This window comes from Phialemonium atrogriseum (assembly GCF_030411735.1).
Source record: "Phialemonium atrogriseum strain 8032-3 unplaced genomic scaffold QBC33scaffold_5, whole genome shotgun sequence".
Lineage (NCBI taxonomy): Eukaryota > Fungi > Ascomycota > Sordariomycetes > Cephalothecales > Cephalothecaceae > Phialemonium > Phialemonium atrogriseum.
Genome location: NW_026848142.1, coordinates 1,028,466 through 1,041,164, shown reverse-complemented (window position 1 = coordinate 1,041,164; position 12,699 = coordinate 1,028,466). Strand labels below are relative to the sequence as shown.

The 12,699-nt window shown below is 59.9% G+C and overlaps 3 protein-coding genes across 3 annotated transcripts; 1 reads left to right on the top strand and 2 right to left on the bottom strand.

The window, feature by feature from the left end:
- Nucleotides 1-1,656: 1,656 nt before the first annotated feature.
- QBC33DRAFT_446459 (uncharacterized protein) lies at nucleotides 1,657-4,728 on the top strand (the record flags this gene model as incomplete). Its single annotated transcript, XM_060424377.1, has 2 exons — nucleotides 1,657-3,225; nucleotides 3,274-4,728. The coding sequence occupies 2 exons, from the start codon at nucleotides 1,657-1,659 to the stop codon at nucleotides 4,726-4,728; spliced, it is 3,024 nt and encodes a 1,007-aa protein (XP_060286352.1).
- An 89-nt stretch (nucleotides 4,729-4,817) lies between these two features.
- On the bottom strand, nucleotides 4,818-6,576 carry QBC33DRAFT_312842 (O-methyltransferase-domain-containing protein). The gene is made up of 3 exons (XM_060423509.1): nucleotides 6,195-6,576; nucleotides 5,529-6,122; nucleotides 4,818-5,431 (listed from the first exon to the last, which is right to left on the bottom strand). Exons 1-3 carry the CDS (start codon nucleotides 6,435-6,437, stop codon nucleotides 4,907-4,909), a joined length of 1,362 nt encoding a protein of 453 aa, XP_060286351.1. The 5' UTR covers nucleotides 6,438-6,576; the 3' UTR covers nucleotides 4,818-4,906.
- Nucleotides 6,577-7,267: 691 nt separating this feature from the next.
- On the bottom strand, nucleotides 7,268-12,602 carry QBC33DRAFT_446610 (glycosyltransferase family 20-domain-containing protein; the record flags this gene model as incomplete). The annotated part of the gene is made up of 6 exons (XM_060424386.1): nucleotides 7,268-7,636; nucleotides 7,714-8,474; nucleotides 8,554-8,633; nucleotides 9,688-9,724; nucleotides 9,799-12,461; nucleotides 12,580-12,602. The coding sequence occupies 6 exons, from the start codon at nucleotides 12,600-12,602 to the stop codon at nucleotides 7,268-7,270; spliced, it is 3,933 nt and encodes a 1,310-aa protein (XP_060286350.1).
- Nucleotides 12,603-12,699: the final 97 nt, after the last annotated feature.

The window sequence follows — 12,699 nt, the reverse complement described above, 5'->3', positions numbered from 1 at the left end:
GTAACTGCCGTCATCTTGCTGGTGTCGTCCTGCAAGTGTCTCGGGTTCACTGCTTAGTTTAATAGGCGGATGGGCTCACAAATAGGTGATGTACTCCCTCTTGTAAGCTGCTGCTAGCACCACGAGCCCCTGATAAGCCTTCCATTCAGACTATGTGTGCTGGCTGGCATGCCACACTATGGCTCTGTGTGGGTGACGAGCTAATTGCCCATCATGTCTATCAGAGACAAATTCAATGGTCAGTTGCATCGGTATAAATCCCTCCCCAAGTCCTACCTCTTCCGTTGGAGTTCGAGAAGCTTTGCAGTTAAAAAAGGCATCTGCTCTCCTCCATATCCACCCCAGCAAGCCACCCCCGCAAGCCACTTCTTGAGCAACACGCCTCAAGCAGCGTCACCATGTGCATCTGTTACTTCTCCGCGACACTCTGCCCCTGCACAGACCGCCGTTGCGAGCACACCACCTCCGCCCGGCTCCAGCGCCTCCACGGGTCCTCCACCGGTGTGCGCCACATCTGGTGGGCGCTCTGCATGCGTCGCCAAATCGAGCCCGCATCACAGGAGCCCTGGATCCTCAGCGCGGACACACGGACAGGGGGTCGCATGCCGAACTGCCCCCTGGAGCGATGGACCTTCGTGAGGATGCTTCCCAGTTCCAGCCAGTCCGGGTCCCTCATGTGCTATGTCTGCACGCGCCACCATCGGGCCCGCCAGATGCGTCTTCGCCGCGAGGCCCGCGATACGCGCATGCGCCGCGAGGCCCAGCGGTCCCGGGAGGCCGTCCAGATCCATATCTGCGTCGGCTCTCGGGTCCAGCGGTCTCCCAACCCCTATTCTGAGTAACCGGGCGTCGGTGACGTCCCCAAGAGAAGTCGGTGGCTCTCTCGGCAGCGGTAATAGCGGATATTAGTGAGGTGGGTGGGTAGCAGGACGGCGGGGGGATAGCGATCGCAATTTCAGATCTTTCCGCTCGTCTGGCTGCGCTTTCAGGAGAACCCAGAACGCCGGTGTGTTGTTCTCTAATATCAAAATTTCGACATTTCCCAGACTGCCACGAGTCTTGAAGGCATCGCCAGCAGGTTTCGCTGCACGGACCTGAACAGCTCCGCTCAGCTGAACAGTTGGGAAATGGGTGCATTCTTCGATACCTAGTTAGTCTTTCCAAATTATACTCTATTATTCTTGGATTGGAGGTCCAGTCCACGTAGGTTGCTTGCGGTGAAGCATTCGAACAACGTGTTGAGGCGACCCAGGAGCATTGGCAAAGAGTGACAAGATTCATCATCACCCAGTACCTTGATCCATGAGGATGGAAAACGCACGGGAGCAATTACCCTGCTTTCTAGAAGGGAATTAGGGAAATTACCAGCTTGGAAGGAGAGAAAGAAGGAAAGATGTACGAAACCCGGGAAAGTGTAGTGCTTAAGTGGGTGGTAGGCCCCACCTCCTGCCCCGATAGCGGCCTGTTCGCCAGCCAAGAACGGCAGCCCGCACGGTTGTTGTAGACACCCCATTTAGGTAGGGTACTCACTCTTGCTCTTGCCCCGATCCTCAACTTTCTAACACAGTCTCGGGCGTACTCACCACAGCAAAATCAGCACCTATCAAGCTTGCCAATCGACGCCTCCCCAAACCTGGCCGACCGCTTCCCCCCACCATGGAGCCAACCACGCCCCCCACCCAAGCCAAGACGCTGCGCATCGGTGTCGACGTGGGCGGCACCAACACGGACGGCGTGCTCCTAGACCCCTCCGCGACAGCCCCCTCGCCACGCGTCCTAGCATGGCACAAGACCGCCACGACCTCCGACCCAGGCGACGGGATCCGCGCCGCCGTCGCGGGCGTTCTCGCCTCCGCCTCGGTGTCCCCCTCGCGCGTCGCCGCCGTCTCCATCGGCACGACGCACTTCGTCAACGCCGTCGTGGGCCGCGACGCCTCGCGCCTGTCGCGCGTCGCCGTGCTGCGCCTGTCCGGGCCCTTCGGCCGCCACTCTCCTCCCTGCGTCGCCTGGCCCCCGGATCTGCGCCGCCTGGTGCTGGGGTACCACGCCTCGGTGCCGGGCGGGCTCGAGGTCGACGGGCGGCCGATCGCCGAGCTGGACGAGGCGGCGGTGCGGCGCGAGTGCGCCGCCATCCGGGCGCGCGGCATACGCAGCGTCGTGGTCAACGGCGTCTTCAGCCCCATCGACGCCGTCCTGCGGCAGGAGGAGCGCGCGGCGGTCGTCGTGCGCGAGGAGCTGGGGTCCCGGTGCGACGTCGTGTGCTCCGCCGAGGTGGCCGGCTTGGGCTTCTTGGAGCGCGAGAACGCCGCCGTGCTGAACGCGTCGATCCTGGCCTTTGCGCGGAGGACTATCCGGTCGTTCCGCGCACCCCTTAGACGCCTTGGCCTCGACTGCCCCGTCTTCATCACCCAGAATGACGGAACCGTCCTGTCCGGCGAGGTGGCCGCCCGCCTGCCCATAAGGACCTTCTCCAGCGGTCCGACCAACAGCATGCGCGGGGCCGCCTTCTTGGTCCAGGGGCAGGTGGACGAGGCGATGATGGTGGTCGACATCGGCGGCACCACGACGGATGTCGGCCTGCTCCTCGCGAATGGATTCCCGAGGCAGCAAGCAGCGTACAGCGAGCTGGCCGGGGTGAGGATGAATTTCTCGTGTCCCGACATCAAGAGCATTGGCCTTGGGGGCGGGTCCATCGTTCGGAAAGGGCCCGTGATGACGATCGGCCCGGACAGCGTCGGGTACAAACTCATCGAGGAAGCGCTGGTGTTTGGCGGGAGTGTCCTGACCGCAACGGATTGCGCAGTCGCGGCCAATCCCAGCCTCCAGATCGGAGATCGTGCCCTGGCCGAAAACGCGCTGAAGGAGGATGAGGTCGAGCAGTTCAAGCTGGCGGTGAAACGCAAGCTAGAGAAGGCTATTGATACCATGAAGACATCTCCAGGTAATATTCCGGTTCTCCTCGTGGGAGGTGGCGCAATCTTTGCCCCGGATGAGCTCGAAGGGGCAAGCAAAGTTGTGAGGCCGAAATGGGCAGAAGTAGCCAACGCCGTCGGGGCCGCCACTGCCGCTGTCAGTGCCGTTGCGGATAGAGTTATTTCTACCGAGTCCAAGACGATGCAGGAACTCCTGGAAGAAATTTCTCAGGAAGCCATCGAAAAAACAATTGCCGCTGGGGCAACTCGCTCCTCGGTGAAGGTCGTGGAGGTAGAGACATTACCGCTGCAGGTAGGTGTGTCATATCCCTCTGAGGACCAATTCGCTAAAAGCCATTAGTACGTCGAAAACATATCCAGGTTCATCGTCCGAGCGGCCGGAGAGTTTGACTTCTCTCGGACAGACCTCGTCAGCGACCCACCCTTGGACTCCGGGGAACCCGAACTGGAACCGAGCCAAGACGAGCAACTCATCCAGCAGCCGCTCGCTCAACAAGAGAGAACAAATGCAGAACCCGAAATCAACATCGATACCTATCGTCCTAGAGTCCAGGACCGGGTCTGGTACGTATCGGAGACCGATCTCGACTGGATCACCACGGGCTGCTACATCCTCGGCACCGGCGGAGGCGGCAGCCCCTACTCACACATGGTGCGCCTCCGTGAGATGCTCCGCTCCGGGTCTGTCGTGCGCGTGATCAACCCGCACGACCTGCCGGACGACGCCCAGGTCGGCGGTGGCGGGGGCGTTGGGTCCCCGACGGTCGGCATCGAGAAGCTCGCCGGGGACGAGATGGTCGAGGCGCAGGTCGAGCTGTACAAGATCTGCGACAGGCCGGCGACCCACATGATCGCCGTGGAGATCGGCGGCGCCAACGGGCTGCAGAGCATGCTGCTGGGGGCGAGCACGAGCATGGACCTGCCCGTCGTCGACGGCGACTGGATGGGGCGGGCATACCCCACCAAGTGGCAGACGACGCCTGTGGTGTTCAACGAGCGCACGCCCATCTGGTCGCCCATCGCCATGTCCGACGGGAACGGCAACGTCGTCGTGATGCCCAAGGCGTCGTCGGATATGCAGGTCGAGCGGATCATGCGCGCGGCGCTCAGCCAGATGGGGTCGCAGACGGGCTGCGCCGAGCCTCCAGTCACCGGGGCCGAGACGAAGAGGTGGGTTGTCGAGCACACGATATCCCAGTCGTGGAGGATCGGGAGGGCGGTTGCCAGAGCGAGGAAGGCGAACCGCGTTGACAGTGTGGCCGAGACGATCGTCGACGAATGCGGAGGCCCGGACGCGGCCAGGGTATTGTGGAAGGGGAAGATTGTCAGCGTCGAGAGGACGCTGAGAATGGGCCACGTATACGGCGAGTGCATTATCGAAGGCGCCGACGTCAGGGATGCCGATGATGTGGTCACGGAGTCGGGAGACCCGCCCGCGGCCCAGTTCAGGGGAACCATCAAGATCCCGTTCAAGAACGAAAACATCGCCGCCATCAGGATCCGTGACTCAGGCAACAACCAGGACAAAGAGAGGCAGGAGGATGTCCTTGCCATTGTCCCCGATCTTGTTTGCGTCATCGATGCTCAGAATGGCGAGGCAATCGGAACCCCCGAGTACAGGTACGGCTTGCTGGTCATCGTTCTGGGCATCGCGGCAAGCGACCGCTGGACAGGGACGGAAAGGGGCATTTCGATCGGTGGTCCCGAGGCTTTCGGCTTCAGCCACTTGAGCTACAAGCCGCTGGGCAAGTTTGTGAAGCCGAAGAGCGTGATCGACGAGTTCGATGCGAACTGATGGCAAAGACGAAGTAAGAATTGTAAGTAACGGCATGTGGACAGACACCCATTAGCTGTGCTAGCATTTCAATTTTTCAACTCCAAGGTACGTATCTAGTAGAACTGGCGGAATAATGCAGGCACAATGTCGAACCCCCGGGCCTCTTAACTTGAGTGATAGATAGTTCTGGCATGCCTTAGCCGCGGAAGGCAATCTCGAGCAACCCGAAAGCAGATCCAGGCAGCCGGTACACATTCGCAAGCTCCAGCCTACTGTCCGCATCCGCCACCAACTTCCTCCAATCCTCCACCGTCCTCTGCTTCGCGTTGAACAAGACTAGCATCTGCAAGTCCATCGCGCTCAGCGTTCGCTGCGACGTCAAGGGCAGGGAGCGCCACTCCTCACTGTCAGTCGGCGGGAACACCCCCTCGCACAGGATGATGCGCGCGCCCGGTTTCATTGCCGGGACCAGCGCTCCGAGGATCTTGCTGGCGTACTTGTCGGGCCAGTCGTGCAGGATGGCCTTGAAGAAGTAGACGTCCGCCGCAATGGGCTGGGGCGTGAAGAAGTCGTGCGGGTGGAAGGAGATGCGCGGCCTCAACTCCTCGGGAACATTGCCGTTGAACGCTTCCTCGACCGGTGGTAGATCTTGGATTACAAATTTGAGCTTTGGGTACGTCTGGGCGAGGACGACCGCATCGTGGCCCGACGAACCCCCGACCTGTCATGAAAGAGAGAAATGGTCAGCTTGGTTTTGCACGGAACAGTGGCAACTTATCGACCGGCAGCGTTTGCAATCGCTCCTTGTTGCAACTCACATCAACAACAGTGCCCTCCCCAAGGCCCTCCCAGTCAAACCCACCCCTCAACAGCCCCCCAAAGTCCACCCCCGACGAACCACGCCCCGCCTGCATAGCCTGCGCAAACCTCCCCGTCCGGAACCCCTTCCTCTCCCCCTCGCCGTCCTCCCGGATGAAGTCCCAGAAAGTCACACCCGTCCCCGCGCCATCCCCCTCCCCGCCGCCAAACGCAAGCGCAAAAGCCGTCTCCCCCAGCTCCTGCGCCGCCCCCGCCCTCCCGACGCTGAACCGCCGCAGCGCGTCGGGGAGGCGCGTGCACGCGACGCGGCTCTCCTCGAGGTGGTGCGCGATCCAGCCTCGGTGGGCCGGGCTGCGGGCCACGAACGCCGACGCAGCCGTGTGCGCCACCCGTCCGCTCCCGTCGCCGTCTCCGGCGGGGACGAGGGCAAAGAGGCGCATCGTCGCGGCGTGCCGGAGGAAGCGGCGCACGAGGTCCTCGGGTAGACCCGTGCGTGCTGCCACTTCGGCTTGGGTGACTGACCCGCTGAGGGGCACGGCGGACCAGAAGTCGAATTGGTTGAGGACGTCTAGGATGGCCATGTCGTGCTGGGCCTGGAAGGATGGGGGGGAGGTTAGGCCTGTGTGGCTGGGATGGGATGGGATTTGGGGGGGGGGGTTCTGTACGCTTATGCTCTGGGTGAAGATGTAGTCTCTCCCGCCGAGGGCGAGATGCAGCATGTCCGAAAGGGACTGGATCAGCTTCAGGCGTGGTTGGGTGACCTCGGGCACGGCGGGATACTGGGCTGGAGCATCGGCCGCGAATGAGGGCTGGGGTAGGCCCTCTGAGCTGAGGTAGTTGGTGATGGTGCTGGTTAGCTCGGCGACCTTTGCGGCGAGGCTGCCGAGTGTCTCTTCAGTCTGGGCCATGGCAGTGGGGATTTCTTGATACTGGGGGTTAAGGGGATGGTTGCTGTGGGCGGTGTTGGTGGTTCACCGTCGCAGCAGACTTGGTCTTTCATCCTCCCGTCAATATAAACCTGGACCCCTCAACAACTTATAATGGGCGCGGAGAAGGTCGATTGAGAATCGCATGGGGTGGTGTGGTCTCGGACGAACATCACGGGCAAGCCCCATTCCGGCTGTGGTGATGCTCGGTTCCGAGCTGACCCCGACCGGGGCGGTTGGCGCAGGGATTAAGCCGATGTGATGCAGATGCAAATGCCCGTCCCGGTGTTGTTGGCATTCTGGCATCAGCTGCTATCTGGAATCCGGTCAGCTCATTCGTTCAGCGCCAAGGCATTAATCAGGATCGGCATTGTAGCTTCCACCGAACTATTTGGCGCCTGCAGTTCTAGATCAGAGATCAGGTAGCGAGGGCTGGCCGGGTGCTTAACCGACGGTTGTTGGCAATCTGGACGCCACGCCACGTTCCTTACGCGGCGCTCTAAGCAGGGGACTTTAATTATACGCCTCCTGTGTCTTGCAGTGAGTCAGTTTTGACAGCCGAAGACGGAGAAGTCTTGTTGCGCCAACGGTGATGTTTGATGTAGAAATCAGACCATCACAGGATGGTGCAGGATGAGGCAGGGCTGGGCCAAGGGAGTGACGAACGCAGCACGCACTTTCCATGAAACTCAGTCACACCACCGATCAAGGAATGCTTTTCCCCCTCACGACCCAACCCAGTTCTAAAGCTCCCCTAACTACATAACGCCCGCCTCGGCACCGTCCCATCTGAACCAAGCCGAGCCCACAGATCAATCAAGCTGGTCCACCGTCTGCGCATTCGCCCCGCCGCTCGAGGGGCCGACGACCTTCTGCCCGTCCTTCTCCTCGACCTTGAAGCACCACCCAAACTCGTCCGCGACCTTGCCGAGCTGGATGCCCTTGAGCTGCGCCAGGAGCCTGCTGCATAGCGGGCCGGCGTCGTCCTCCGGCTCGGGGATGTACGTAACCGTCTCCTCGCCGGCCGCGAGGGCTAGGCGCGGGTGCGCCTTGACCGAGGCGGCGAGCGACTGCGGCGAGGACGCGTCCATGCGCCGCGTGATGGAGCGGATCGGCACGAGCGCCGCCGCGGTGCCGGCCGCCATGACTTCCTGGAATTCGGGGAGTTCGGCGTATTTGATCTACGGAGCCGAGAGTTAGCCGCGTTCGGGGCGTTCCAAAGAAAAAAAAGAAAGACGCAAAAAAAGAAAATACGCACCGGTCGCTTCTCGACCTTCCACCCAAAACTCCTCCCAATGTGCTGGACACTCTCGCTCGTGACGCTGTTGATAACACTCTTGCTATCCGGCACCACGAGCGTGACATCCTCGCCGTCCACCCTCGCCCCAATAAATCCGCTCGTGCTGAACTCGTCCACCTCCTCATGCCTCTGGCTATCCAGATGCAGCGTGATCCCGAACCCCTCCCCCCTCGCCTTCTCGCTCCACCTCAGCACAGGCGCGTAGTTGCCGCCGACCTTTGCGCTCCCCGTCCCGTTCGGCGCCGCGCGGTCGAACTCGTCCAGGATCAGCGCCTTGACGGGGTGCGTGCCGTGGTAGACGCCCGTGGGCAGGACGAAGACGGCGAAGGTGTACTCGTCGGGCGGGCTGAGCCCCAGCTGGGCGCTGGAGCCGTAGATCTGCGGGCGCACGTACATGGCGGCGCCCGTCTCGTGCGGCGGCACGAACTCGGCGTTGAGCGCCACGGCGGCCCGCACGGCGTCGAGGAAGAGCGCGTCGGGCACGCCCGGCACCGAGATGCACTCGGCGCTGTGGCGCATGCGCGCCGCGTTGCGGTCCGGGCGGAACACGGTGATGGCGCCGCTGGGCGTGCGGAATGCCTTGAGGCCCTCGTAGGCCTGCTGGCCGTAGTTGAGCGCCGGGGCCATGCCGTGGATGCGGATGTATGGGTCTGCCACGAAGACTGGGTCGGACCATTTGCCGGTCTGCTTGGAGAAGTGCGACTCGATGTGACCATTGACTAAAAGGGGGGGGAAGGGGGTTGTTAGTTGTGCGCCGGAACTGGGGACGGATGCCCCTGGGTAGAGAAGAAGAAGTACCTTCTCGGACACGGAAGCCGACGTCAGACCAGTCAATGGTGTTGACCGGAGGTGGAGGGAAAGGCGCCATCTTGGTCCGACTTGAGTTGAGCAGGCGGTAGTTATCAACGATGTCCCACGAGATCAAGAGGAAACTAAGCCCTTGTGTTTATGTGTGTGCAGATCGACGCTGCTTCGCTCTGTTCAATTGACCCAAATAAGAGCCCTGGGGATCGAAAGCAAGATGAAGTGATCAGCAAAAGGGCACAAAAACTTCTGTCCTCTGCCTGGCAACAGGTGGGCTCCGATTTACGGAAGCGCGGGGTTGAATACCCTCATCCTCATTGGCCCGAGACCCTGGATACGCAAGCGGGGAGAGAAGGAAGCTGGGGATTAGGTGAGCACAACCCGAGACTCCGAGTCTTCCGATGGTGCATCCGAGGCGCTCTCAATACGCCCAGGGACCTTTTATAGGTATGCGACACTGCCTTCTTCTTCTCCTGTGAGGATGTTCAATGCTGAAAATTAGATTGAATTAACGTGACTCCATTGTCCCAGGTCTATACCCATATTCCCCATTGCTGGGACTCGAGTAGCTCAGTCTTGTTCTTGGAAGATGCATCTACTCTGTGTACTGAAGCAATGAACGTTTCCTTCCCTGCCTACTCCCAAGCCAATTCTATACAAGGATCGTCCCATCCTCGATGCACGCGTATGTTTGCTCCACGCCACCATTTTCCGCCGCTTCGCACTGCGTAATAAAAAATAAATAAATAAAAAAATGGTCCCAGATACGGGGAAATACACCAAGAGATACATCATGCCACGACAAGGGTAGAATCAACGGTCTGTAACAACTAGAACTTCGGAACGAAACGGAAAACATGCGCGCAAAAAGGAGCGGGGGGGAACGAAAAGGGGGTACTCGAGGGAAATAACAAGTGCTCAGGTTGCATGCACAAAAGGCGGACTGAAAATGGAAAGGGAAATCACAATGAACCGACGGAGCGCCGAGAGCTCCTTGTTGAAGCCCTTCGATGGCGACGCGGACCCTTGATTGCTCGTTCATACCTGTATGCAGTGCTCGGTTGGTTTCCACGAGTCTCTTTTGTCTTGCAATCGATCGCAAAAAAATGCAGCATGGATGTTGCTTACGAAAAGGCTGCCAGCCTCTGAAGTGCGATGAGGACACCTGTGACGTTGTAAGCAGCCGAGTCTTTCTTTTCGCCCACGTTAGCCCATAGGCTATGAAATGAACCAACTTACCGCTCACTCCCTGAGTCAAGGTTGCGCCAGCCTCCGTGTTCCTACTTCCCAGGCTGACGGTGACGACTTCCTTGACGACGCCACTATCCCCGAGGGAGTTTGCCCACTTGAATACCTTCTCGTCTTCCCTGCCGTCACCAACTACCATCATGAAGTCGACTGGTCCATCGTGTCGTTCATCGGGTACCATGTTCGAGAGTAGGTTCTCAAAGACCCTCTGGGCGGCGGTGGTCTTGGTCCAGTCGATCGGCTCAACAATGACACAGCCATCGAGCGGGATTGCGTGTACCCGCTGCTCCTCGCACGAGTCGTTGATGTGACTGGCACAGTCCGAGGCCTGTCGCGCAGCCGTCTCGTAGTCTTCGGAAGACTTGTAGTGGAATATGAGCGAGCAGCGACGCTCCTCAATTTCCGCTCCCGGGGTACGTTCGAGGTAGTAGTCCAGAATGCTCTTGACCGACTCCTTCCACTTCTGGATCTGGTCCGGATCCGCCATCTCGGTCCACGTGTCGCTCCCGCAGTCCTTCAAGAAGCAGCCGTTCTCGGCGATAAGACCGAGGTTGGGCACCCGCCGGAAGAGGCGGTCGAGCTCCTCCGGGCGGCGACCAGACATGACATATATGGTGTTGCGCTCATCGAGGAGAAGGTCATTAAGCACGTCGAGCGTTCGCTGGGGACTCACGGGGATGATCTTGTTGACAGGTCCCCAGCTCACCAGTGTGCCCTCGTAGTCCAGGATGAAGAGTCGCCTCTCGCTGCGCTTGTACTGCTGGGATAGGACACTCATCGACAGCCGGGGGACAGATGTCTGGTCACGACGGTGCTGCTCCTCGTACACACGATCCAGGCGGGACATGAATTCGCTGAACCAATGGGAGCCTGTGTGATGAGTTACGGTCTCGTAGAGCTTGTTCCACCGCAGCTCCTTCTCTTCGTCGCTCATCTCAAGTGCCTTCTTGATAGCATCAGCACAAGCCCGATAATCCCAGGGGTTGACAGATAGCTCGTTTCCGCCGAAGAGAGATGACGTCCCGGTGAACTCGGAAAGGATCAGGGCTCCATGCTTTTTCTCCCCGAACTCGCCATCCTGGCACGAAAGGTACTCGTGCGAAGTGAGGTTCATGCCCTCACGTTGACTGGTGACCATTAGCGCATCGGCAATGGTAAGGAGGGCCAGGTATTGCGCATAGTCGATATCCTGCTTCAAGTACACGACTGGTTGGTACGCCAAGTTCGCCCAAGAGGAGTTAACTCGGGTAACAATGTCCGACACGGTGGCGTCAAGCTCCGACTTCTCGCTCGTGGACAGGGCAACTTGGATCAGGACAACGTTGCCCCTCCATTGGGGGTTCTTGTTCAAGAACAGCTCATAGGAGAGGAGCTTCTGCCGGACTCCCCGGACGTGGTCGAGCTTGTCTCTCGCGACGATGAGCTTCTTGCCCTGGTATCGCTCGCGCATGATATCAATCCATCTCTGGGCCTCGTCCTCCCGGCGATGTTCGTCCAGATTCACGGGGTCGATGCCGATTGGGAGGTTTACCACGTCGACGAAGCGATCCTCGAGCTGGAGGCCGTCCGGGGTTGCTTCGGCACTGAGCAGCCGACTGCAGGTTTGCAGAAAGTGTCGCGTGTACTCATGGATCTGGAACCCGATGAGGTTGGCACCCAGCATGCCTTCGAGGAGCTCGATTCGGTCCGCAAGGCAGCGGAAGACTTCGGAGGACGGGAAGGGAACATGGAGGAAGAAGCCAATCTTGGCGTCGGGCAGCTTCTTACGGATCATGCCGGGAACGAGCAGCAGGTGATAGTCGTGGACCCAGATAACATCGCCCCTCTTCCAGTACTTGACGATCTTGTCTGCAAAGGCCTGGTTGACGTTGACGTAGTACTTCCAGGAATGGTCGGCGTAAGCCTTGCTCTTTGGATTGTCCGGGATTTGGTAGTGGAAGACGGGCCACATGATCTGCTTGCAGAAGTGTGAATAGTGGCCGTCAAAGTCCTTGTCGGAGCAGAAGACAGTGAGCATGTCATGCTCGGTCGCGAGGCGGTCCTCGATGTCTTGTTTCTGCTGGGATCCCTCGAGCGCATCGGTCGGCATGCCCAGCGTGCCGACCCAGGTGTACTCTTTGAGCTTCCCTTCTCTCGCGGCCGCCTCGGCGGCATTGCGGAGACCACCATTGCCCTGGTCGGCGTTCACGACCTCCCAATTGGCGTGTGTAAAGACGCGATCGTGGCTCTCGCTCCGCATAAGCGACCGTGGTTGGGTGACGCCCTGGCGACTGAGCTCTCTCGCTTTCAGGTTCAGCTCCTCATTGCGCTCGAGGAGGGAAGACCGGAGAGGTGAGCTCGCACGGGACTTGGGCTGATCCCGGCGGGTTCCCCAGGTTGGAGAGCCGCGATCAGCTGGAGCACCGGTCCGGTCTTTCGCGCCGCCAGGGGTCCGGAAATGAATGCGCAAGGCATCCTCGTTCGCGAACGGGTCCTCGGGCTCTTCTTCTTCTATAGGGGTCTCAGGAGGGGTAATGTCGGCTGGGGCCCGAAACAGGCTCGGTTGTTTGTCGACGACATCCTTTGCGGGCTTGCGTCCCGGCTTCCTCTCGGCAGAGGTAGAGAGTCGCGGCGGGGTACCGGGGAGATTGAAGTGGACGGTCTTGGGGAGGAATCTAGTGGCGCAAGAACGTCAGCTTTTTGGGGCCAGATGGTGCTAGTGTCCCGCGTGGACGAGGTCGCTATCAAAGCCGGAAACAATGCGAAGGGCCTAAGGGTATAGCTCCAACTTACAGCGAGGCGATAAAGACCGTCATGGTAGGCGAAGGCTTGGAGCGTGTGCTAGTTCCAGGGTGTACTTCGCAGCTTGACCGTTCTCAGTCCCGGGCTAGAGAGAGAAAGAGAGAGGTGCAG